At 45.2% G+C, this 25814-nt stretch overlaps 6 protein-coding genes across 6 annotated transcripts; 2 read left to right on the plus strand and 4 right to left on the minus strand.

The window, feature by feature from the left end:
* Positions 1–2115: 2115 nt before the first annotated feature.
* LOC6033594 (ubiquitin-60S ribosomal protein L40) lies at positions 2116–3018 on the minus strand. Its single transcript, XM_001843970.2, has 2 exons — positions 2922–3018; positions 2116–2701 (listed from the first exon to the last, which is right to left on the minus strand). The coding sequence occupies exon 2, from the start codon at positions 2692–2694 to the stop codon at positions 2308–2310; it is 387 nt and encodes a 128-aa protein (XP_001844022.1). The 5' UTR covers positions 2695–2701; positions 2922–3018; the 3' UTR covers positions 2116–2307.
* A 3656-nt stretch (positions 3019–6674) lies between these two features.
* LOC6033595 (cleft lip and palate transmembrane protein 1 homolog) lies at positions 6675–9548 on the plus strand. The gene is made up of 3 exons (XM_001843971.2): positions 6675–7057; positions 7145–8753; positions 8828–9548. The coding sequence occupies exons 1-3, from the start codon at positions 6968–6970 to the stop codon at positions 9121–9123; spliced, it is 1995 nt and encodes a 664-aa protein (XP_001844023.2). The 5' UTR covers positions 6675–6967; the 3' UTR covers positions 9124–9548.
* A 1294-nt stretch (positions 9549–10842) lies between these two features.
* On the minus strand, positions 10843–13846 carry LOC6033596 (protein aubergine). Its single transcript, XM_038255983.1, has 3 exons — positions 13738–13846; positions 13499–13634; positions 10843–13435 (listed from the first exon to the last, which is right to left on the minus strand). Exons 2-3 carry the CDS (start codon positions 13628–13630, stop codon positions 10916–10918), a joined length of 2652 nt encoding a protein of 883 aa, XP_038111911.1. The 5' UTR covers positions 13631–13634; positions 13738–13846; the 3' UTR covers positions 10843–10915.
* Positions 13847–15717: 1871 nt separating this feature from the next.
* On the minus strand, positions 15718–21317 carry LOC6033597 (protein brunelleschi). Its single transcript, XM_001843973.2, has 4 exons — positions 20521–21317; positions 17104–20457; positions 16819–17026; positions 15718–16755 (listed from the first exon to the last, which is right to left on the minus strand). The coding sequence occupies exons 1-4, from the start codon at positions 20711–20713 to the stop codon at positions 16512–16514; spliced, it is 3999 nt and encodes a 1332-aa protein (XP_001844025.2). The 5' UTR covers positions 20714–21317; the 3' UTR covers positions 15718–16511.
* Positions 21318–22957: 1640 nt separating this feature from the next.
* LOC6033598 (tRNA-splicing endonuclease subunit Sen2) lies at positions 22958–24196 on the plus strand. The gene is made up of 2 exons (XM_001843974.2): positions 22958–23752; positions 23811–24196. The coding sequence occupies exons 1-2, from the start codon at positions 23086–23088 to the stop codon at positions 24101–24103; spliced, it is 960 nt and encodes a 319-aa protein (XP_001844026.2). The 5' UTR covers positions 22958–23085; the 3' UTR covers positions 24104–24196.
* Positions 24133–24790, minus strand: LOC6033599 (COX assembly mitochondrial protein homolog). The gene is made up of 2 exons (XM_001843975.2): positions 24581–24790; positions 24133–24509 (listed from the first exon to the last, which is right to left on the minus strand). Exons 1-2 carry the CDS (start codon positions 24657–24659, stop codon positions 24190–24192), a joined length of 399 nt encoding a protein of 132 aa, XP_001844027.1. The 5' UTR covers positions 24660–24790; the 3' UTR covers positions 24133–24189.
* Positions 24791–25814: the final 1024 nt, after the last annotated feature.

Here is a 25814-nt window from a genome sequence, read left to right on the forward strand (position 1 = left end):
GGAGTTGAACCCGCTCCCCCACCCACTCCTTCTGCTGACCCTTCTTTGGACGGTGAAAATGGGCTCTCCCTCGAAGTGATGCTGGGAATAAAGAAGTTTTGGGCTCGCGGAGAGAAAACCGTTAGGTTGGACGGACAATGAAGAAGACAATCGATCGGCGAGAGCAGTGCGTTCTGTCGCTGCGTTGGAAGCTGGAGCTTCGTGCGTACACATAAAGAGCTGCGATTGGATTTAAAACCAACTCGACGATCGTGCGTCTCCATCGTAGCTGATATCGAATTTGATTGATTAAGTTTTTTTACAGACCAGACTTGATTATTCGAAGGCCTTGGAAAACTACACATCGGATTTTTTTTAAATTGCCAAGCTTAAATACTTTTTAATGATTTAGAATTTTTGAATTGAAAATGGTGGCCAAAATGGAGGCGATGAAATATTGAGAAACCCCTTTAGTTAGTTTAATAGGCAATCAACCTCGCAATCAATCATCCAAATTCGACTAAAATGGGGTCACAGAAATCGAATTTAAAAGCAAGAAAATAAAAAAGGGGAAGACGGGATAATACCACCATGCTCATGTTTCACAACATAAAATTTATAAAACATAAAAGATTTTCACACACAAAATGCAATTACAGTCGACTCTCTGGCTGTCGATCTTCTCGATATCAATAATTTTCCACCTATCGATGAATTCTTCAGTCCCTTCAATCGTCATCTTCAATTATCTTCATTCCTCGATATTTTCCCTTGCTTGAAGAATCTCTTCCTCAACGGTCCCTTGGATTCTGTTTACTTTAAAAATCTCTTCCGATTGTCAATAATTTCACTTTCTCATGGCTTGCATAGACATTTTTCTTGGCGAAACGAAGTTTTGAATGGTGTTTGACATTAGTATGTTTTTGTTTGATGGACGTTGCCATGATTCTCTCCCATAGCTGGGTATAAAGAAAAAAATATTTTCAATCGAGTCTTCATTTTGCATAGTTCTGTAAACTGATGATTCTCTTCCTCGACGGTCCCTTGGATATTGACAACCAGAGAGTCGACTGTATCAGGGGTTCATAATTATTTTTTTTTTTTCACGGATCGTAAAAATGCTCCGCTAACCTAGAAAATCTTATGATAAACAGATATTGAACTCTTAATTTTCAACAAATTCCTTAATTTTCGGGGAAAAAAAGCTTTAATTAGCCTTAAATGATTTTTTTTTCGTGAAAAATATGGCTGCTGAAAAACATCAAATTTTACATCTGACACGTCTATGGTTCGATTGAGCAACGGGCCCATCAACTCTGCACTGCAATGCGTGGTTGCATAATTTTCGGCGCATAGCTTTAGCTTTTGATATTAAGCTTTCAGGAAAAGCTACATTCTTTCAGGAAAAAGCTCAATTTGTGAAAAATATTTTAATTTAGGAGTTAACCACCTATTATTGGTACTGCAAACAGAATCGAATAAAGTTTTCTTTTTTTTTTAAATTAATAAAAGGTCATAGCAATGCTATGGAGTTTCCATTGGTGCGTCAAATGAAAAAGGTCGAAAAACATGCACAATCAGTTCAAACTCACAATATTATTCACGGGGGCTCTTCTCATAGGTTCAAATGATAGCACATTAATTTTTGGTTTATGAACCATGAATTTTGCCTTAATTTGGTTGTTTTTACGGACTTTTTTTAGCCCATTTTTGTTTAAATTTTGCACTGTGACTTTGCTTGTGCTTAACCAAATTTTATGAAATCAAGGAATGTTTTTTTCCGCTAAGTGCACAAGTTATATGTGCTGTCTCAAAATGATTAGGAGATATTAATCAAATGCAAACATTGAGTGTATCCCTTTCACACCTTATGTCATGTCATCGTGGCAAGCGAATCTGGAGTTTTCCGAAGAAACCTTCAAGAGTCTAGATTACTAATTTTTATGTCGGATCTGTACAGATTTTTTGTTTTGGATTTATTTCTTTTATTATTCGGATTTATAAATTAAACTTCTTGATGTGTACAATTGCAATACATTCTGGATCTCCCAGTATGCCTTAAAAATGGTATCGTTGTTCAACCCACCAGCCTGAAACAGTGATATTTCTTTCGACAAACTGAGCACACAAGATTCGTGTTGTATTTTTTAAACTTTTTTTTTGTATGATTTTATTTATTTTCTTGCTGTGACTTCAAGCCCCAGCCAAACTCGCGCTCGGATCTTTGAAGAATGTTTAATTTTACAAACTTGTAACGCGACCCCCGGCCGGAATCAACCCAGAAGCACAACACACACACACCCGTCCAAACGGCGAACGAATGGGGGCTTACTTCAGCTTCTTCTTGGGGCGCAGGTTGTTGGTGTGGCCACACTTCTTCTTGCGGCAGTTGGTGGCACGGGGATGAAGCCGGGCGTAGCACTTGCGGCAAATCATCTTGTCGCAGTTGTACTTCTGGGCCAGAATACGCAGCGAGGGCTCGATGATACCACCGCGCAGACGGAGCACCAGGTGGAGCGTGGACTCCTTCTGGATGTTGTAGTCGGACAGGGTGCGTCCGTCCTCCAGCTGCTTGCCGGCGAAGATCAAACGCTGCTGATCTGGCGGGATTCCCTCCTTGTCCTGGATCTTGGCCTTGACATTCTCGATCGTGTCCGATGGCTCGACCTCAAGGGTGATGGTCTTGCCCGTCAGGGTCTTGACGAAGATCTGCATGGTGAATCTGCGGGGACGGAAAGGCGGATATTCAATGAAAACATTGCTCCATTTGAGGTTATGTTCAGGTGGTGAAAACAAGATCCAGTTTTCTAGTTTAAAATCGAATTTATAATGAAACTTTTACGCAAAACTAATAAACCAACCAATTAGCTACAATTTCTACGCTATTTCCAAAGAATTAAACTATTTTTAATCAGGAAAAATGGCAAAAATTGAACACTCACTCTTTCCCAACGTGTCCGCGTTGTTAGAAGATTTCCCGAGAAAGAAAGCAAACTGTCAGTGGGGCTGCGGCCTGTCAGTGACGAACGTGCAAGCACCCGTCACTGAAAACTCTGCAAGGGCGCGGAGCTTTTAGCACAGGGTGACAATTTTAGCGAGTGAGCAAAAGCGCGGTGTTACCCAAATTTGAGTAACAAGCGTTATTTCAAATGTTATTCAATAGCAGCCAAAAGCAATCTCTAGGGTTGGAATTATGACCGAGTCCTTAACCTACCAATTATATAAGAATTTCTAATGATTTAAAATTTATTCTCAAAAGGAATTTTTGACCGAATCGACCAAAACGACCAAATCGACAATAATAATAAAATAATTAAAATTACCAAAATAACTAAATCAACCAAATTAACCAAAATGTGCAAAACGACTTTATTGACCTACACGACCGAAATGGCCAAAACGACCGGAATGACCAAAATTATCAAAATTACCGAAACGACCAAAATTATCAAAATGATCAAATCAACCAAAATTACTAAATCGACCAAAATAACCAAAATGGCCTAAACTACCAAATCAACCTTGAAATCGACAAAAATGACCTAATCGAAATTGCCAAAAGTTCCAAATTATCAAAATTACCAAATTGACCTAATCGACAAAAAGACCTAATCAACAAAAATGACCAAATCAACCAAAATTACCAAATCGACCAAAATGTCCAAAACGCCCAAAATTACCAATACGTTCAAAATTATCAAAATTACCAAAATTATCAAATCGACCAAAATGACCTAACCGACCAGAATGACCTAACCGACCAGAATGACCAAATCGACCAAAATGAACAAATCGAATAAAATGACCAAAACGATTAATATGGCCTAAACGACCAAATCGACTAAAATTACCAAAATGACCAAAATGAACAAATCGACTAAAATGACCCAATTGGGTCCTAAAATGAAGCTTAGATTGCTGATATTATTGTATACAGCGATAAAGCTTATTTTACTGAGTACAATGACCCTTTGTACGACCACAAAGAGTTTAAAATGGATTTTTAAATCAATTTTGAAAAATTAACCTCGCGGTCCTTCTTGACAGAAAAGCTCCTACTTGACAGCTCGTTCCAAGGGGACCATAGTTGATCCATCGAAAAAATGTTGTCTTGTCAAAAAAAAATTTTGCATTAAAATGAAATAAAGTGATCAGAAATGGTTTTTAATCGTGTTTTTTTACCGTTGTACATAAAAATTTACATAGGACTTTAGTACCCAATTGACAAAAATGACCAAAACGATCAAAATGGCCAAATCGACCAAAATGGCCAAATCGACCAAAATTACCAAATCGACCAAAATGAGCCAAGCGATCAAAATGAACAAATCGACTAAAATGACCAAAACGATTAAAATGGCCTAAACGACCAAATTGACTAAAATTACTAAATCAACCAAAATTACCAAATCAACCGAAATGGCCAAATTGACAAAAATGACCAAAACGATCAAAATGGCCAAATCGACCCAATAAACCAAAATGAGCAAAACGACCAAAATGAGCAAATCGACCAAAATGGCCAAATCGACCAAAATTATCAAATCGACCAAAATGAGCCAAGCGATCAAAATGAACAAATCGACTAAAATGACCAAAACGATTAAAATGGCCTAAACGACCAAATCGACTAAAATTACTAAATCAACCAAAATTACCAAATCAACCGAAATGGCCAAATCGACCAAAATGACCAAAACGTTCAAAATTACTAAATCGACCAAAATGACCAAAATGAACAAATCGACCAAAATGACCAAAACGATTGAAATGGCCTAAACGACCAAATTGACTAAAATTACCAAAATGACCAAAATGAACAAATTGACTAAAATGACCCAATCAACAAAATGGCCAAATCGACCAAGCTGAACAAATCGACCAAAATTACCAAATCGACCACAATGGTCTAAACGACCAAAATGACCCAATCAACCAAAAATGACCCAATCGACAAAAATGACCAAAACGATCAAAATGACCAAATCGACCAAAATGGCCAAATCGACCAAAATTACCAAAACGTTCAAAATTATCAATATTACCATATTGACCAAAATGACCCAGTCGACCAAAATGAACAAATCGACTAGACCCAATCGACAAAAATGGCCCAATGGACCAAGATGAACAAATCGACTAAAATGACCAAATCGATCAAAATTAACAAATCGCCTAAAATTACCAAAACGAATAATATGGCCGAATCCAAATATACCAAAACTATCAAAATGACCTAAATGATCAAAACAACCAAAATTACCAAGTTGACCAAGAATTTGTTCTTTTTCGACCAAAACGATCAAAACGGCCTAAACGACTAAAGGTGTATTCACATTATACCGCATTCGCAGCCGCAGCAGCATCCGCACAAAATTTGACAGTACGGACGCAGTTCCGCATCCGTATCCGCAGTACGGATCCGTATACGGATGCGGAACAGTGTGAATGGGAACATTTGAAAAGCATTGGAGAAATCGCGTCCGCACTGTGCTTCCGTACTGTCAAATTTTGTGCGGATGCGGCTGCGGCTCGGATGCGGTATAATGTGAATACACCTTAAATCGACCAAAATTACCAAAACGACCAAAATGAACAAATCAATCAAAATGACAAAATCGACCAAATTAACAAATCGACTAAAATAACCAAACCAAGCAAAGAGAACAAATCGACTAAAATTACTAAAACGACCAGAATGATTTAACTTTTTTTTTTAAACATAAAGTGCACCGTTTTCAAATTATCTAAGGTTTATTTTTCTATCAATGTTATTTTTTTTTTAATTTAAAATGTGAAGAAAATTTCCTGCAATTTTCCCTTTTTTAACTTTTTATAACGGACAGCTTAATTTTGTGAAAAAAAAGTTTTTCTCAGTGTCATCTAATAAGCCCTCCATTCCAACTCGTGAAACTATTGGTTTCAGATTGGTTAAATTTTTAATGTTAAAATAGTAAAACTTTTGTGATCTGCTCTTTTCAATATATATTTTTTTTCAAATTTTATAAGCAATCACCACTTTTTGAAAATGCTAAAACTATGCTAATGCAAATACTTTGAGATTAATTCGATTTAAAAATGGAGGACTATAAGAAATTATTGATTATTTTTTTAATGTCACCAGATTAAGCCTAAGCTGAATAAAGGCTAGTATGCAGATCGGAAGGAAAGGGGTCGCTTAAAGCGGTATATGCACTTCGGAAGGAACCGGTCAAGAAAAAAATCAAATGGGCAGCAGCGGCAGCTAAAGCAAGCCAGAGAGGGTGAAGAAAAGCCCCAAGAAATCGCTCCCTCTCCTTTGTTCTGCTGTTCGTAAAGCTGTTTCTTGACCCCTTTCCTTCCGATCTGCGTACTAGCCATAAGCAACAACATTCGGTCAAGAAAACGTTCCAGAAAATGTAATCATTCGACAAAACCTAATTGCCTTCAATTCAGCGTGTGACACATACACTGGTAAACAGCATTACACTTTTTTCAGTTCACTTTTACACACTTGTATGGGATTTTTCAGTTCAAGTATGATTACACACTTTCGTGTAATCATACTTGAACTGAAAAATCCCATACAAGTGTGTAAAAGTGAACTGAACAGTGTGTAATGTTGATTATCAGTGTAGGTAGCACACACCCGTCACTGAAACTCCCCCTTCTCTGATAAGCCCACGTCACTTCACGCCAGCACGCGCGCACGAGATCGGTGGAGGGTCAATCATCCGATTTTTTCACCCATTCATTCATTCATTCTCAGCTGTCTTCTTTTTTCAACCACCTCGCTCTTTTGGCCGCCGATTCTTCTGGTTGGAGTTTGGAACCAGGTTCCTTTTGCGGTGGCCAATTAGCTGGTGCCGGACTGGTCTAGCCGCTTTAATTGACAGTGGTGGCCGCGTTGAGTTGCATTTTTCACCTTTGAGGAATGAGGAGTAGGCTGTGAAACTGTGGTGAAGTTTGTGTGTGAGAAGTAAACCGTGAGAAAAGAAGCAGGCAGAAAATGCCCGGTGATAATCCGGCCGAAGGTGAACCGCTGGTGGCCGCGCCAGCGGGCGATGGTCAGCAGGTGGCGGATGCGGCAGCCGCTAATGTGAGTTTCTTTTTTTTCTAAAAATAACTAATAGCGCGTGAGGGTTTTATTAATTTGCACCTTTCCGGTTGTTTTGTTCCGTAACAGCGGCAGCCGTCCCGGATGGAGTCGTTCTTTGCGATTACCAAGTCGCTGATTTTGCGGGCGCTGGTGATTTACTTCATATCGTCGTTCTTCCGGAAGCCGGCGCCAGACGCACCGGTGAATCAGGTTGGCGGAGACGCCAAGAGCCGGATTACGGCGTGGAACCTGTTTGACAATGGGACCATGTTTGATCTGTACGTGTATGTTTCGGACGATCCGGCGGTGGTGAACTTTAGCGACCCGAGCGCGCTGGTTTGGCTGCAGGAGGATTTGATGTATGGAGATTGGTACGGCGGACGGGACGGGGACGGGATCTTTACGATCAACACGCAGATTAAGGCGTCGGAGCGGTTGATGAATAATGGGTCGATCTTTCTGCACACGTACGTTACGCGGGCTGGGAAGAGTCCGAATCCGGACGCTGGGGAGGAATTTGCCGGGAAGTATATGGGTTACGCGAGCGGGATGCTGAGCAAGTACAAGAAGATAAAGCGGGTTAAAACGCACAATCTGCTGGCCGGGGAGAAGGAAAAGTTCGAAAAGGAGCTGGACAATGCGTTGGTCGAGGACCGGATCGTGTCCCATTGGCATCCGAACTTGACGATTAATCTGGTGACGGATCAGACGAACTGGGTGAAGGGATCGGTTCCGCCTCCGCTGGACGAGTACATCAAGTTCCTGCCGGGTGGTCAAACGTACCTGCCGATTGTGTTCTACAACGACTACTGGAACATGCTCCGGGAGTATCAACCGATCAACGAAACGACGCCGGTTCTGGATCTGAACCTGAGCTATCAACCGTTGTCACTGTTCAAGTGGCAGCTGTACGCCGCCCAGGCCATGCGCAACAAGTGGACCAACAACATCTTCGGCGAAGCACTCACGGGAGGGGGCCAGGAGTCGGACGAGGATCAGGACTCACTTAAAGAGACGTTGCTGGAGACGAATCCGTACCTGCTTGGCATCACGATTGCCGTCTCGATTCTTCACAGCATCTTCGAGCTGCTCGCATTTAAAAACGACATTCAGTTCTGGAACAACCGCAAATCACTCGAGGGACTGTCCGTCCGGTCGGTCTTCTTCAACGTGTTCCAATCGCTGATCGTCCTACTTTACGTTCTGGACAACGAAACCAACTTTATGATCAAAATGAGCTGCTTCGTCGGACTCGGAATCGAGGTCTGGAAGATCCAGAAGGTCGTCAACATTAGCATCACCCGCGAGAACCTGCTGTTCGGGTTCCTGCCCCGAATCACCTTCTCCGACAAGGGCTCGTACGTCGAGTCCAGCACCAAGCAGTACGACAATCTGGCCTTCAAATATCTAAGCTGGCTGTGCTTCCCGCTGCTCGTGGCCTACGGAATCTACTCCGTAATCTACCAGGACCACAAGGGCTGGTACTCGTTCATCCTCAACATGCTGTACGGCTTCCTGCTTACATTCGGCTTCATCATGATGACCCCGCAACTCTTCATCAACTACAAGCTCAAATCCGTCGCGCATCTCCCGTGGCGAATGATGTCCTACAAGTTCCTCAACACCTTCATCGACGACATCTTTGCGTTCGTCATCAAAATGCCCACCATGTACCGGATCGGGTGCTTCCGCGATGGTAAGTCCCTAACTAGGTCATCATCCGACCCTCTTATCAGTTGCTGATAAAACCTCTCTCCCCTTCCCCCACAGACATTGTCTTCTTCATCTTCCTGTACCAGCGCTGGATCTACAAGGTCGACTCGAAGCGCATCAACGAGTTTGGCTTCTCGGCGGAGATGCTCGAGGAGCAGCAGCTGGGCAAGCAAACGCCCGGCGGGGCACTCACAGCGGCACCGGCAGCCACGACCGCCGAGACCCAGAACAACTCGTCGGCGGCCTCGTCCGACGAAGCCAAGAGCCAACCGTCGTCGCCGAACGCCACCAAAAAGCGCAAGAATCGCAAGTCCAAGGCCAACAAGTCGGCGGCGGAGAAGAAGGACGATTAAGGGGAAAGGGTTACTCACGTAGATATACTTGTAAGCAGATTACTGTTAGAAACTACACACACCTATTCTATTCGTATTAAACAATACACACACGATACAACACATACAACTACTGCTTATTACTCTTTCAAGACCTTTGTTGCATTTGACGGACGACGACGACAAAAATATATCAAATTGAGACTCAAAATGCTCCACCCAAAATTCGGCAACGTGACGAACAAAATTTAACCTCATAAAAAAACTAACTAATCACACAGAACTCCACGCTGCAGCTTTCGACGTGACGAACTATTTATGCAAATACCATTTAGCTAAAAAAGAAAAAAAAAAGGCATAAGATACAATCCCATCTAGAGTGTAAAGTAAAAATAAAAACAAACAACAAATGAAAATAAACAACTCTAGTGTATGAAAATCAAAAACAAATGCGCTTCTCGTTTTTTTTTTTTCTTCAAGTTGGCGTTGAGAGATAAAGTAAGCCGTACATTCCGTCCTTGTCCTGTAAGTTTTTTAATATGAAATATTTTGTTCAGTTTATTTTGTTTATTTAATTTTTTCAAACATTTTTTTTTTATTTCAACAGATGGATGTTTACAACACAGGGCAGACTTTGCAAATTATCGAAAGTGTAATGGCAAAGGACTCTAGGTTGCTCCAAGTCACCATAAACGAAATTGTCAACTTTGTTATGTTGGACCCATCTGCTGTTGGATATATCCTGTGCAAAAATGAAAAGGGACAAAAAGGACTCCGTTTGTTTGAAGAAAACAGTTAAAATGTTCTTCAATAACGGAATGTATCGATGCAAATTTTGCGTCTATAGAACGGTCTCTCGGGATGCATGTAAGCAGCACCTCATCATTGATTGTACGCGTTTGGTGGGATGTGAAGTGTGCTCGAAAGTATTTATGAATACATTTTCGTTAGTTAAAGCAGCATCAAGCCAAGAAGTATTGGAAAGTATGGAGTGCGATAAATTTCTATCGACATTCACATTCATTGGATCTTTACGCAAACATATGAAAACTTCTATTTGCAACAAGGTGGCTGAAAAGCTTCATCAAGCAAATCCAGAGATTTTTGTGAAGAACAAGAAGTTCGACGTATTTGGGTACAAGTGCACTATCGCACTATCTGTAAACGATGGACAGGCGTTCATCATGGAAGCTATCCTTCTATCCTTGCAACAAGTGCTGGAACCACATTCTCGTTCGGAAATACCGGATTGCAACTTCATCGAATCGACCAGGAAGTTTTTCGAAATCAACATGCCGAAGGTCTGGACGCGGTTTTTGGCCATGACAGTTGAGTTGACGCGTGGTTTTATAGAGAAGGCGTGTCATCCCGCGTGGCAGTCCAGCCAATCCAACCAGTCCAGCCGTTTAGAAGCAACTGGGTGCTGCTCTGGTCTGGCCGGTCCGACGTCTAAGTTGTGATTTTCCTCTCAAAATAGGTATTTAACATTCCCGTCCGTGAGTGGGAAGCACTCTGTTTGCGTACCGCTAATTCCCACGCGTAAGACGCTTCTGTGATTTTCCCCTCTCCTTGGGAAACTCGTTTCATTCTTCGGCGTTTCATTTCGCTTCGCAAAATTTTGGATTGCTACCCCGTAGAGTTGGCCGATAACTTAAATGTTTGTTGGGATAAATTTGGATATGAAAAAAAACAACTCAAGTGTATGAAAATCAAAACAAATGCTTCTCGTTTTATTTCAAATTGGCGTCGAGAAAAAAAAAAATCTACTGATTCAGTCAGTAATTAACAATAATAGTCAAAAGTTTTCCTCCTCCTAAAGGAAATACAACTTCTTCTCCAGCAGATTGCTCGGCGACTGGTGCAGAAACTGACCCACGAGGAAAGCCAACTTGTGCGCGTACTGGCACACGGCCGGGACGCGCGTCGTTCCGGACCAGTTGTAGTACAGATGGCACTGCTTGTACGACAACATCTGCAGGTGGTCAATCTTGAGGTTGGACGTGTCGTAGATGACGTTGTAGGCCGTCGGCGAGACGGTGCCCTGCCGCACGGACTGCGACACGAGGTAAAAGTCGGTTCGCTCCGGCAGCGTCACGATATCGTCCACGACGGTTCCCGGCTTCGGGTTGTTGCGCCGCTCGAAGAAGCGCGTGTTGATGCGCTTGCTCACGATGAAGTAGGTGAACAGCACGTCCTGATCGTTGCCAAACTTTTTGTACACTTCGCCCAGCTTCTCCACGATCGACTTGACCTCGTGCTCGTACACGTAGTGCAGCTGGCCCTCGCCGACTCCGTCCCGATAGAAGATGATCCGCTTGGGCAGTTCGCCGTACTCCTTCCGGTACTCGTCCAGCGCCTTCACCGTGTTCAACGGCAAATAGTTGGAGATCTCCTCGCCGTGCGTGTGCTGACTGACCGTTGAAAAGTACTTCGGAACGCCCTTGTTTTCGTAATCGAACGTGGCCACCATTGCCCCGAACGACTTGGGTTTGTCCTTGGTGTCGTGGCACACGTCGAAGCCCACGGTCATGAGCCCTGAAAGTGGAATCTTGACCTTCCACGGGACTCCGCCCAGCTTGCAGTTCATCTGGATGACAACCTTCGTGGCTACACTCATCAGCGTGCGCACATTGCCACCCTTCGGTGTGATCGTTCGCTGGACCATAACCTGCGTCGGAATGGCCCGATCGACGCAGCACTTTTTCTTGATCGCCGTGTACCGATCCGCTTTGTTGTTCGACACGACGCACATGATCATCTGCGGATCGCGGTTCACCACGTTGTCCAGCGTTCGCACGTACGTCGCCGGATTATCGTCCGGAATGGCCACCATCTCTGGCTGGTCGATTTCGAACCGCATTCCACGTGCTGCCTGAATCAAACATCCGAGGAAATCGCTGGCCTCGCGATTCGCCCGATTCGGCACGATCAGGTACCAGTGGTTCAGCCGAACCGTCGAAAACATCGGATTGTTCCGGAAGTGAATCGACCAGTCGGCCTGCTCACCCGAGGGGAATCCGCCGGCTGAAGGTGAGAAGAAAATCAGCTCTTGCGGCAGCATCCGCCCTGGCAACTCCACCAAACGACGGTCCAGCTCCATCTGCCAGATCTTGAACACATCCGCGCTCTCCGGGCAGGTTTGCAGCCGATTGTTGAACGTGTTGAGTCGTTCAATGCGGCGATCTGGATTCAACCGCGTGTGATCGGACATCGCCTTCATCATGCGGAAGTCCGACCGCATCTGGTCGGTCAATCCCGTCACGCGGCACAGTTCCGGCACGAGGGCCATCAGTTCACAGCCGCCGGCACGCAGATCCCGCTTCTTGGCGCGGGACAGCAACATCGGCTGCTGAGCGTCCCGGATGCGGATGTTGTACCGCTGCTGGTAGTACTCCACGAAGGACGTCTTGCCGTTCTTGGTCTCGAACGTGCTCTGCGGGTTCGTATCGAACGAAACGTCGTTGATGGTGTAGGTTTTGTTGTTGTAATCGGTCAGGACGACCACGCCGAGTACGGCCCGCTTGAACGAGTCCATGTAGTTGCGATCGTGGCGCTGGCACTCGCGCAGAATGTCGTAACAGGTCTGCATCCGCATCGTCTTGTGCGCGATTTCACAGCACACGAGAATGTCCTGCTCGTGCTGCCGGATGCTGGTCACGTACCCTGGCCACAGCTCAATCTGGTACTCCCGGATGGCGATCTTGGCCGCTGCGTCAAACAGATTACGTCCGACCAGCTGCAGGTTCAGCCCTCCCATGGCACGACGCAAGATCAAGTTCAGCACCTGAATGCCCGTCTCGTTGGTCATGTCGACCGTTCCGGTGTGGACAATCTTGATCTGGTAAAAGTCGCCGGTGCGTTCGTGCTTGGACGTGAGCGTGAGTTGCTCACTGCGCAGCTTGTTGACCATAAACAGCTGCGTCCCGTCGAAGAGGAACCCCCCGAACGTCTTCTTGTGTTCCTTGATCAAACCCTGCATCAGCCGGGCACTCGCACATTGCGGAGCAAAATCCACCCGGTACTGGTGCAACGTCCACTCGATGTGACGAAGCAACTTGAAATAGTTGCTGGTCAGTTGCAACGGTTGACCCATCGTCCCCTGCTTTGACGGAGCGTCCAGCGCACGCGTCCGAAGAGTGTCCCCGATGGTTCGTCGGCCACGCATGGCACCACGCGATCCGGCACCAGCGGCCGACGAAGACTGAGCACTGCTCCCGTTGCCGTTGTCTCCATTACCGTTGCCGGTGCTCGAACTCGCACCCCGACCAGCGGAGTGCTCTCGGTGAACCATGGCACGTCCCTCGCCGGCACCTGGTCCCCACGATGGACGGGGCTGTGGAATCACCGGGTGTTACAATAATTACAGTTCAACAAGCAATAATACAAGACAACTCACCCCCTGGCCGGAAACCGGCACTCCGCTTCCACGAACCGGCGCTTGACCGCGTCCCTCGTGACCTTCGTGGGACAGGTTCACGGCCGTGTAGCCACGAGCACGGGCTCGTCCTTGTGCTTGACGGTCGGACATGGTTCTGCAAGAACACAAACAAAAATGGCAACGTCGCATGAAAATATCCGGATTGTTTTCCGAAGAAAATTGACATTTTCATGAACAAAAAAAACGCGAAATCTTACCACAGTGCCAATGCGGTGCAGGAAAATGGTAAATCCAGTCGAAATTCGTGATATTCTCACGAAAAAAGTCAATTTTTACTTGCCACTAGCTGGCTGCGGAGACACGACCCGCACTGTCCAAAGAGCTGCGAAACAATGACGAAAATTATGTTGGAAAGAGAAGAGGGCGTAACTGTAACGAAAAATCCGTTAATGCGAAGACTTGGAACTCATGAGTTCCGTTGAGGTTATACCACAGTTGATCGATCCAGGGGTGCACCATGTATTTTTTTTAAATCGAGAAATTAAAAATACAACATTTTGTTTAAACCTTGGTTTAAACCATTTTAAACTCTCTTTTTAATTTCTCGATGAATTTAAATAAATATTCCAAATAAAAACAATCATATTTATTTTTAAAATTTTGAACTTTTGTTATAGCGAACAAGTAGAATTTGATGTTAAATTCTAAAATTTCAAGAATTTAATTTTGTAAAAAATGAAATCAGCCAAAATTCTCAGTAGGGAATATTTTCCCCGGTTTTCCGTAACTGTCACCCATAAGAATATGCAGCTCTGTAAGAACTCTGCTAGAATCCTGTTAGAATGTCGCGACTGGGAACGCGTGCAAACGAATTAACGAATTAATTAACGAACGGAGAGGGGCAGAGACAGAACTTTCTCTCCGTTTCCGGACACGTCGCGCAGTGTAAAGATCTTATGTGTTTATAGAGTAGTATATCTATAGAGTAAAAGTAAAAAACGACAGTCCAATTTCACCAGAGGACACTCAGGCAGGGGATTGAAACTCGTCTGAAAAACCTGTATCATTTTCTCATTCGGAACAGTGGCGCCACGTGGTGGTAGCTGCCCTGTTTATTACACTGTGAAATTATCCATGGCCAATCCAAGGAACCAGAAGGTGACAACAGAAATGTCCGTCCAAAATGATTGCTGCAAAAAAACTTATTATTTTTAACAAATTTTCAAACAAATCAGCAACGAATTACAAGTTTGACAGTCGAACTACACTTAAAAGTTGGTTTTGTTAATTGTTTTTGCAAAACCACATATTTTTAACGAAAATGTCAAAAATATTCGTAATCACCTTTTGCCTCTTGGTGGCGCTTTGTGTTAGTATATGTGTGTGGTTTATGTTTGCGGACGTGCACGCAGAACACAGAACATTGAGAACTAGCGAAAATGCTTCACTTTCTTCTGATACAACTCGCCATATTGAAATTGCTTGAAGATTCATACCGTGACTCAGGCTTGATCCTGTCATCCTCCGACGAAGCTCGCACACAATCTCAGGTCATGTATACATGCACATGTTTTTTTTTTTTTTTTTGAAAAGGTCCAATAAACCAAATTTTCAGTTTTAAAAAACACTCAAAAAGCAAAAACTGAAAATTTGGTTTATTGGACCAGAACTCCAGATCAAGCTCCAAATGTAATTTTTTGAGAGTTCAACTTGGAAAAAACCAGGGGGATGCTAAAGGCAGCCATCTTGGGCGTTGAGATTAATATCACGCGCAAACTGCGCACAGTGAAAACAAAAATATTATTTTTATTTATATTTAATTTTTTTCATAACATAAATTCTGATATACTGTGCTAAAAGTCAAAATACACAGTACTTAAGTTAAATGTTTCATGAGATAAATAGTAAAAAATGTTTGTGCAATTAATGTGGTAGATGCTTTGGTGGATTTTTGACAGTTCGAATTATTTCAAGAAAATCCACCGCGGTTAACCAAATCAAATTAACAAAAGGCCTCTGTTCTTTTGTTCTTGCTTTGTTTTGGTGCCGTAAATGACAGTTCCCTTTTGTTCTGGTGCCGAATTGACAGCTGGTGATGGCTGCGGTCGAGTTGCCTGTAGTGAGATATAGATGTCGCCCCCCTGAAAAAAAAAACAGACATGACGGCCAGAAAAACGCGTAACTTGTAGACATGTATTTTTGTTTAATATTTTCTTTCAATTAAATTATTACTTCACTTGCATCTTGCATTTAATCTTTATTCGATAATAAATAACATACATTTTTTTCCATTGTAACAAAAATCCTAGTGCTCTTCTTCTTTCCCGCATTCTGAACGTTTAAACTCTTTTACTGTACTTTTGTTGGCTTTTCATCAGTATTGTTTTGCTTGTGTGTTTGCTAAGCTTCAATAATATATTGTTGTTGTCTTCTATTTATTACACAAGTTGTTTTACACCGTACATATATAACTAACAATTGTATTAATGCTTTAGTCCGTTCCGTCTTCACCGTAATCGTTGGTTGATAACCCAAAAAAAAATAGTTCATAAAAACGTAAATAACAACTGAACAAAATAGAAACTAAAGAATAAATGTCGATCCGTACGTAGATTTGATGCACTTTTTAGCCGTGATTCATTGTAGAGTAATAGGTTGTTTTTTTAACAAGAGTAAAAGTAAAAGCTATACCTTTTTGTGTGTGTGTTTTTTTTATACTTATACAATCTCGTCTCAGACAAGTCCTAATTTCATGTTTTTTATATTGCTCTGCTGTTCAATAGTTGTTCTGTTCACCTTGTTTTCTCTATCCAATTTACTTATAAATTAAATGAAAAAATCTACCCACAATAGAAAGAGAGAGAGAGAGAGCAAGAACAATGCTCCATCTTCATCGTGCACATGCAATTGTTGAGAGGTTGTGGTTTATAATCTGCATGCTTCTTCTTGTTTTTTTTTGTTATAGGAAAGCTATAAAGCGTTTTCTTTTGTAATTTAGTTGTCTCATGCTATCCATTGGTTTACAATTTTGTTATTGATCGATCACGGTAATCTCCACCGGCGGAATGAATCGCCACACGTGCGACGACGAGGACGAGGACGCCGCCGACGAGGAGCTGACCACCACGGCCGAATCGACCGAGGCTGCCGTCGTGGCCGTCGTCGAGCTCAGCGACCGACACTGAATGTCCGCCTTGAAGCGGCCCGGCGTGAAGAATATCACCGAACACTCGTGGAATGCCTTCTCGTCCTTGTTCAGGGCCGGTATCAGGATGCTGCAAGAGGAAGACATTGTTTGAAATCGAAAGTGGCGGGGATTGTTGTCTCTCTGAACTCACTGGTTCGGTCCGGTCATGGTGACGCGCGTCTCCAGCCGGTAGTTGTGGTGTCCGTTCTGAAAGTCCTGGTAGAACTGCACCGAGAGCTGCACCTGGTGCAGGACGGACGCGGACAGGTTGCAGATGCCGACGCTGAGCGTGATGAACTGGCCGGTGACGCACGTCACCTCCGACTGGGGCGCCACCTGTTGTTTGTCGATTTTGACCTCTACGAAAGGAGAAACAAGCGGATTCGGTTGTAGGACATTGGAGAAAAAGCGTCATCGAATGATGATTGGATCTTACCCCACTGCAGTGGCGGTACCGTGACCAGGTCCAGCATCGTCGGCGAAAGCGTAATGCCACGCAGGGAAGCCACCCCGCTGCAGTCCAATCCCGGCAGTGCCCACTTGAGGTTGACGTTCTCGGAGATGTGTTCGGAGCAGACGCGCTCGGTAAGATCGGCGGCGTCTCCACTGTTGCTGGGCACTCCGACGCCGCTGAGGATGCTGGGATAGCCGTCGGCACCGATGCTGTTTAGCGACTGCTGCTGCTGTTCCATCGCTGCGAGGATGCGCTCCAGCGGACATCGATCAACCGGAACGGGCACTCGGCAGCTTTCCTTCGCCTCGATGAGGATCGTCTTGTTGGAGGTGTAGTTAAGAGACATTTCCTGGGCAGTCTGGTTGACCACGTCCAGTACCAGGTAGAACTGGGAGGGAATTTCCGCGGATAGGACGTCCCAGTTGGTAATTTGCGCACTTGGGAGGAGTTCCACGTTGAACGAGATGGCACACTGCCGGCAGAAGCCCTCCTGGAGACCTTCACCGCCAGAGTATCGGAACCGTAGTTGCGCCTCCAGCTGTCGTGGCATGTGTCCGGTGGCGATTCCGACGCTCAGCGTGGCCAGCGACGAATGTCCCGAGTGCGACGACCGGAAACTCGACGTTAGCGGGTCGTTGCGGCGGTGCGTCCCGGTCGGAGAGCTGATTCGGCTGGGGATGCTCTGGTTGCTGACGGTGATGGCACCGCCGCCGTGGGACACGGTCAGACTCTGCGGTCCGGCACTGTTTGTTCCGTCGTGGTGTGACGAGTGGACGTACGGTTGGGAGGAGGTGATCGCGCCGAGAAAGTCCGCCTCGCCGTAGATGATCAGCTTGAAGTCGATCGACTCGTTCGGTTTGATCGGGAGTTGGGAGGTGATTTCGTCTGTGGCTAGTTGAAAGATGCGGTTCTGCAGGGTGCTGTCCATGTTGGAGTGGAACGTGGCGTCGATGTACTCGATCAGGATGTTGCTGGTGTTGGTCAGCGTGACGACGCACTCGCCGGACTCTCCGTTGTAGAGCGTAATGCTGGCGGAGGTGGTCACGCAGTCCGCGTTCGGCATTCCACTGAAGGTGGCCGTCTGAGGCAGGCTGGTCTTAAGCTCTAGCTTTGGAAGCGCAGGAATCACGTTGACCTGGTAGTGATTGGGCAGGTTGCGTCGCTTGCGGTGCAGCATCTGCTTCAGCCGGCAGTTGGACTTGATGCCGAGGGTGTGCGTGCTGTAGCCTTGGATGTCCAGGTCGCCCTTTTCGATGGGAGTTCCGTGCAGGGACACCGTCGTAACGACATTCGGCTGTAGCATTACGGTTTGGGGGAACGCCTCAAAGACCACGCCCGTTGTCAGCAGCCGGATGTCCGTGACTTGCAGTTCGAACGGCAACGGGTTGGTCAGCTTTACGTTGACCTCGCACACGTCGTGCTGAACCCAGTTGAAGGTGATCTTGCTGTCGTCTTTTGGGGTGCGTCGATCAACCGAGTTGAAATGGATTGGCGTGAAGAGGAACGGACCGCTGTCCACCTTCGAAACGGCAATCTTCGCAGGTCGCATGTGCGATGGCAAGTCCTTAACGAGCAGCTGACTGCAGAGCGGCAGGTCAGTTAGATTGGCCGGCGGAATTACGGTTCCGTTCTCCAGCACCAACGGAACCGGTGCTCCCTCGCATTGGGAGGCAAGATTTTGCAACTGCAGCGCCATCTCCTTCTGGTCGTGACTGTTGAGTTGAGCCCACATGGTCTGCAGTAAGAAGGTCATGTGTCGCGTGGCCAGTGCCGGTTGGCCGAGTCTCCGGGCGGTTCCCACCAGCTGCTGAAGCAGGTCAATCTGCAGCACTGGCCAGCCGGTGTTGTTCTCCAGCACTTCCTGCGGTTCCAGCGATAGCTTGTGGCCGGAGAAACTCTCCAGCATCAACCGATAGCTTTGGCCCCAGTCCGGATTGGTGTTGCTGACGGCGACGTGACGCCACGCAGCCAACCTCTGGCAGAAGGCGGCTTTCCGGTTGTAACCGATCTTCTGGTACAAATCCGTCAGCACCTCGAACCGCCTCACCCGCTGCTGCTCGCTCATGTTCAGGTTGATGTAGAGTACGTTCTGCAGAAACATGGCCACGTCCAGGTTCTTGCCCTGCTCGATGCATATCCGTGCCGCCTTGAGGGCCGCCTCCGTCTCGATGATCCCCGCGTTCCGATACTTGCTGTAGTTGATGATGGCCTCGCGGTACCGCGCCGGAATGTCCTCGGGCTGGAGGATGTTGGGCGGGAACTTTTGCGCCGTCGACGCCGACTTGTTGACCAGCGTTCCCGAGTCTGTGAGCGAGGATGAGCTTCCACTGGCGGTGCTTCCTCCGGATCCGGAACTGAACGTCGAGCTGATTGAGGACGCGGAGGAGTTTGACGATGCCGACGTCTTGTCCGGGATGGAGGCCGTCTCCGAGTTGAGGTTGATGACCATGTCGGCTTTCTTCGGTCGAACCGCTGGCGACCCGGAATCGCCGTTGTAGGCGTTGCTGTTGTTGTTGTTGCTATTGGCCAGCAGTTGGTTCCGGGCCTGGTTGAACTTTTGGGGCGACGAAGCGGACGTGTTTTCCTGTAGACTAGAGTTGCGCTGAATCGACATGGTGTAGCGAAAGTTGGGATAGAGCAGGATGGCGGACGCGGCACAGAGGCCCTCGAAGGCCGCTCCCAGCCACAGGGAATCGCTTATGGCACGTAAGGTCTCACTCGCCGAGTGAAAGAGATTCAACGACTCGGCTACGAGGCCGGCCTGCAGCGTAAGATCGCCCAGGTGTTTGGTCATGCGACCGACGCAGCGCTTCTTGTTGTTCCGGCTTTCCAGGTCCAGCCCGACGAAATCTTTCTTTTCAAACGGTGCCAACAGCAGCGGCACCTTGTCCACCTTCTCCCGGGTCTTTTCCATCCGCTTCAGCTCCAGGATGTAGTACAGTGAGGTGATAAACTCTGAAATCTTGGTCTCCAGGTTCGAGCAGGGGTCGTTCTCCGGGTAGAAGAACGCCCGACTCTTGAAGTTTGACGGCGTCTGGAAGCATCCCTCGATGCTGCCCTTCTCTCCGACCTCCGCCGTCCCCTGCATCTTGTGCAGTTCGTCGCTGCTCGGTCCAAACAGCAGACAGCGCGAATCAAACAGCGTGTTCGTGTACTTGACCTTAAGGGACTCGTGCACCCGGCACAGCTCGTTCAGCTCGTTCTGATTGTCAAACTTGCCCACCGTAATGAGGCCGAGCAACCTCCGGTGGGTCTGAAAGTCACCCCAGTCATTGTTCTCCACCGGATGGTCCCGAATGTAGCGCACCCAAATGTCCCGCGTCACGCCCGATGAATCTGTAACGAGGACAACAAACATTAAAACTCACTCCTCCTCCCATCCCAATCCTCCCAACAAACCCGGAATCTTGACGTTGTTGACGCGCTGAATCCGCTCAAACACCCGCTGCAGCGACCGCGGCTTCAGCGGACCGATCCCACGAACCAGTATCAGCAGACACCCGTGGTGGTAGTGGTACTGCTCGTAATCCGGGTGCGTCATTATCGGGTCTCCTGGATTTTGCGACAACATGTTCGACAATGACGATCTCATTTAATCTTCATTTATCGATGCCACTTTCGTTTTGCAATTTTTATTTTCCCCGCTTGCGTGTCCCTTTTTATCCCTAATCACTTGGCCCTGGTCCCCCGCGGGAGGACCTAATCGTTACGACGGCGACCACAAACCAGATTTTCCATCTCGTGAGCAGCAACTCTTTCACTTTGACACATCATCTTTTTCTACGCCTGCTGCTGCTGCTGGCTGGCTGTTGGTGATTGTCTTCTCTTTGGAGCTGCTTTCTTTCTTTCTTTGCTTCCCTCTTGTGATGTGTAGTTTCGCGGACACTTGCCGAAGAGTCGCGGGAGGGGAAAGTATCCACCCAGCTGAGGGGGAGGAATTTCGGACGAGATAAAAGGGAGTGGAGGAGAAGGGGCGGGTTGATCAAAACAAAGTTGCCGAGGATGATTTTGGACTTTTAAGGCAACGAAACTTGATTAGCGCTGCGTTTCTCAGTGTTCGCCGCGATGGCACCGGATTACTTTATCGGTTTACGATTAGAATGGGGCCGCGAAAATGCACTGAATCGAGGAATTTTGAATTAAAATTATCGCGACGACGACGACAAACTGCAGCTGGACCTGACGATGACAGTTGATTTTTCATGCGTTACGCAAACAGAGAAAAACAAAATTCGCAGGCGTTATCTTTTTACTTAGAATGGGGTTGGTCGAAACGGTCGAATTTGTTTAGAAGAAAATCGAAGTTATTTGTTTGTGTTCAACACTGAGAATCAACATTACACACTGTTCAGTTCACTTTAACACACTTGTATGAGATTTTTCAGTTCAAGTATGATTAAAAACTTTCGCCATTTTTCGATAGACCAACTATGGTCCCCAGGGAACGAGCTGTCTAGTAGGATACTTTCCACGATACTTTCTGTCAAGAAGGGTTGCGAATTTAATTTTAAATTCGATTTTTAAATCAATTAAAAAAAAATTAACTTCACGGCCATTCTTAACAGAAATGGTCCTGTTTGACAGCTGGTTCAAAGGGTTATCCATTGAAAAAAAAACTGTCTTGTCCGAGGTCTTGTCATTTTTTTGCGTTAAATTGATAAAAAGTGATCAGAAGTTGTTTTTAATCGTGTTTTTTTACCGTTGTAAATCAAAATTTGCAATGGACTTTGGACCCTATAAGCATAAATTCAATATTTCATTTAACACAATGCGCACTGAATACCAAGTTCATAAACACAAACTCAAAATTATTATTTATTTAAAAAAATCAAAAAATCAAATTCAAAAAAAGTTGAAAACTTCTCAAATTTATAAAAAGTTGAGCTCTTTTTAATTTTCCTAAATTTTTGTTTTTTCAACCTTTCTTAAGTTTGAATTAAAACTATGAAAAATATTTGCAACGGCCTAATTAATATTTTTAAATTAGTTCCAATGAACAGGTATTCAATATTTTCAATTTTCTTTTTATTTTTAAAAATTTCTATTTCTCAAATTTTATTTTTTTAAAAAGCAAATATTTGGTGTGCAGACATTATTTGCACAGTCAGAGAATTTGGTGCGATATTTGCAACTTTTTTTTTCTCAGAATCTCTTTTATTTAAAAAATTGCATGACTCCAAAAATACTCCAAAGTAAATTGATTTTCTGTAATCTAAGAGGCGTCAAAATTGGTGGCACTTGTGGCTTTTATTAGTTAAGAAGAGAGAGTTTTCAAATTTTTTAAACCATTGTATTTTATAATTCTGAATTTTAAATTTTAAATTTTTCAAGAATTTGAGAGTTAGGAAAACTTTCAAACCTATGTTTTTTAAAATTCTGAATTTTTAAATTTTTATTATTATGTTTTTAATTGTCATGTTTTGAATTTGGCGAGGTAAGAAAACAAATTTGATTGCCGTTAATACGTCGGAAAATTCATTGAAAACCCCTGACTAAGGGGTCGCGGCCGCGGCCGCGTGGTACACTCAAACTCCGATGGTTTGACACCAACGAACGGGGTAACTTTTCAGTTTGACACCCTTTTTATACGGAGTTCACACACGCTACCAAACGTTTGTTTTGATAGTGTGCGTGAGCGCAGTGTAAAAAGTGACAGTTCATCACTTTTTAGTTTGACTTTGGCCAACCAACGGGGTACAAACTAAAAAAGTTTCAAACGAAAAAGTGACCAACCACCGGAGGTTGAGTGTATCGGCAATAATTGTTTTTTCGCCTTATTTTCTGTTTATTTGAATCGAACTTTCGACCTTTGCTACCGTCACCGCCGTAACGCTCTCATTTTTCAAAACAACAACAAAATCCAACACGCGCGCAGATTTTCAAAACAGCAACGGGACTTGCAAGCGACGGATTTTCTCCCTGGTAATGTTCAATTACTACCGATTCCGTCCTTAATCCGCAACAATGAATCACGCGCTCCGTCCCGTCCCAAAGCCGAAAAAGTTCACCCCGCCGGTGCTCGCGAACGTCGACCCGTTACCCACCGGACCAGTCGCGATCGGATTGTTTACCGGGCTTTCCGTCGAGGTGTGCGATCCGGCCGCGATGGCACACCTCTCGCTGGACGGAGGCTTCGGCCAGGGCACGTCGTCGCGTTCGTTTCCTAAGACTGTTGCGCGAAACGGTCGGAATGTGGGAAGGGTGAGGAGGAATCCTTCGGGAGTGGTTAACCGGAGGCAGGTCGAGAGGCGCCGGGAATGGGCGGGGAAGTTTGGTTCCGCTGAGGGGAGTGAGGGGACGGTGTGGGTTATGGAGGAAGATGAGGAAAAGTTGGTTGAGGTGGGGGCGGTTTCGGTGGAGGAGTTGAAGAGGAATGCATTGAAGGTTGAGGAAGATCCGTTTTTGATCCGGGAGAATTTGAGCTTGTCGTTGGAGGAAGCAATGTTCCTGGTGAGGGAGTTGAACGTTCTAAAAGTGCAAGCTTTTGATGGGTCTGTGTTAACGGAGAAGAATCTGGTTGAAAAGTTTGCTGCAATCAGAAAGGATTTCATTCCTTCGTATGCTGCATTTATGTATTTGAAATCGAGAAATTGGATCATTCGGAGTGGACTCAAATTTGGCGGGGACTTTCGTAAGTATGAAATCAAGCGAAGCACGGATTTTACCATTAACCTTTTGATTCTTTTCAGTTCTCTATCAGAAAGGACCACAATTCTTTCACGCTTCCTACATCGTGCTCACTCAGGCTTACCAGAGTGGGAAGATCCTCACAACATGCGGTCGTAATCTGGAGAACTACGACTTCCAGTGCTTCAACCGAATTGCAGAAACCACCGCCAAAGATCTACTCATCCTGGAAGTTCACTATCCGGAAGGCCTAGATCCCGCTGATCCTCACGAGTGCCTTCGCCGCTTGAAGGAGTTCCGAGTTGGCGAAGTGTTCCCGAAGCACCACAACTACGTAGCCACCCGGACCGGCTAACAGGTACATAAATCCTAAACAACGCTCAATTCCGTTAAAAAAAGCTGTGAAAACAATATTTATTGCAATAATAAGAACAATCTTCGTTACTGAGGCGCCTGCGCAAAATTCATGTTCCGAAACTTCTTGGGAATCCCGGTCCGTCTAAACTCCGCCCGTTCCTCCAGATAAATCTCGGTGCACTCCGCCCGGAACTGCTCGTTCTTGTACCACCGCAGCGAACAATCCTTCAGCGCTTCGTTCTCCTGCTGGCACTTGACCGCCATAAACAGGCCGGAGTCCTTGCAGCAAGCCTCGAACTGCTGCACCTCCGGGATGCACTTTTCCGTCTTGGCTCGTTCGCGCATAATTTTCGGAATCAGCACCTCGCGCTCGACTTTTCGGAGACGCCGGTCGTTGGGATCACCTGCGCGGGCACAAATTCCGGTCTTACATAAGTGGGAAAAGGTAAACAAAAATGCAATTTGCCGGACTTACCGTGTCCATGCGGGCCTCCCTGGTTCACTCCGATGGTGTTTTCCTGGATGACGGGCGAATCGCCAAAAGTTTGGGCCATATTGGTCGGGTGGTGCTGGGATGGTCCGGAACACTTTGATTTCACAAGAGTTAGGAACGAATTTACACGCTCCGGGTGAAACGGAGGATCAAAACAAACGGGCAGAGAATGTTGCTTTTTCGAATTTGACAGGTTGTTTGGGTGGCAAGACCGTGAAAAATAAGGTTGAAGTGGAGTCAAAAACGAGTAACGCATGCTCGCTATCCCTTAACAATGTAATGAACAAAATTTCAAGCAAAACATTGTAAAACGGCCTTTGTCATTTTTCAAAACATTGAGAAAAACGAGAATGAAATTTGCAACTAGTAATTCAATTCCTATTTTAAGAAAAATGAGCAATTTACTATGATAATTCACTCAAAGAGCGTAAAACTAGTGTGCTTAAGCTTCGCTAAATTCAAATTTACGGGAAAAGTTTTTTTCCCCAAGAAAATCATTGAAAAAATAATTAGGCCTCGTGCGAAAGTTTTACCAGTGCGGGATCGAGCTGGGCCCTTTGCGTGATAGCACCTTTGTAAACAGTGCCCAGTCACGGCGTTCTCACAGGATTCTTACAGAATTCTAGCAGATCAAAATTATTCTTACTAGAACGCTGCTACAATTTTGCCAGACCTTTGCAAGAATTCTCAGAGAATTCTAGCTCAAATGCAATAACCGGTTCTAGCAGAATCCGGTGAAAGCAACCGGTTTTGTTAGAACCCTGCTAGAATGCTGCTAGAACTATTCTGACAGGCCATCCTGCTAGAATTCTGTAAGAATTTTGTTAGAATGAGACGGAAAAATTTTCTGCTAGAATCCTGCTAGAATTTTGTTGGAATTTTATTGATGGATAAATTTAAACAAAATAAAATTTAATTTCGAACAAAATTTATTTCTATGTTCATCACAACCTAGATTACAACTCGTTTTCTGGTCTAATAAGTCACATCACTATTGGTGTAGGAGGCGGCTGTTGATTCTTCGGCAACACTCTCTGCTTTTCATTGCCAATATTTCCAAGTAACCCGGGTTCTGACTATTAGAAGAAGATGTCGCGGCCAAGAAGCCGAAGAGATAATCCGGACTCCAGATCCGAGGTCTGGATGTCGCCATAACTGCAGAGCCATGCCTGTAAATAGCGGAAAAATAGGTTGAGTTTCATTATGCCTAAAAAAT

The sequence above is a fragment of the Culex quinquefasciatus genome, chromosome 2, assembly GCF_015732765.1.
Source record: "Culex quinquefasciatus strain JHB chromosome 2, VPISU_Cqui_1.0_pri_paternal, whole genome shotgun sequence".
Classification (NCBI taxonomy): Eukaryota; Metazoa; Arthropoda; class Insecta; order Diptera; family Culicidae; genus Culex; species Culex quinquefasciatus.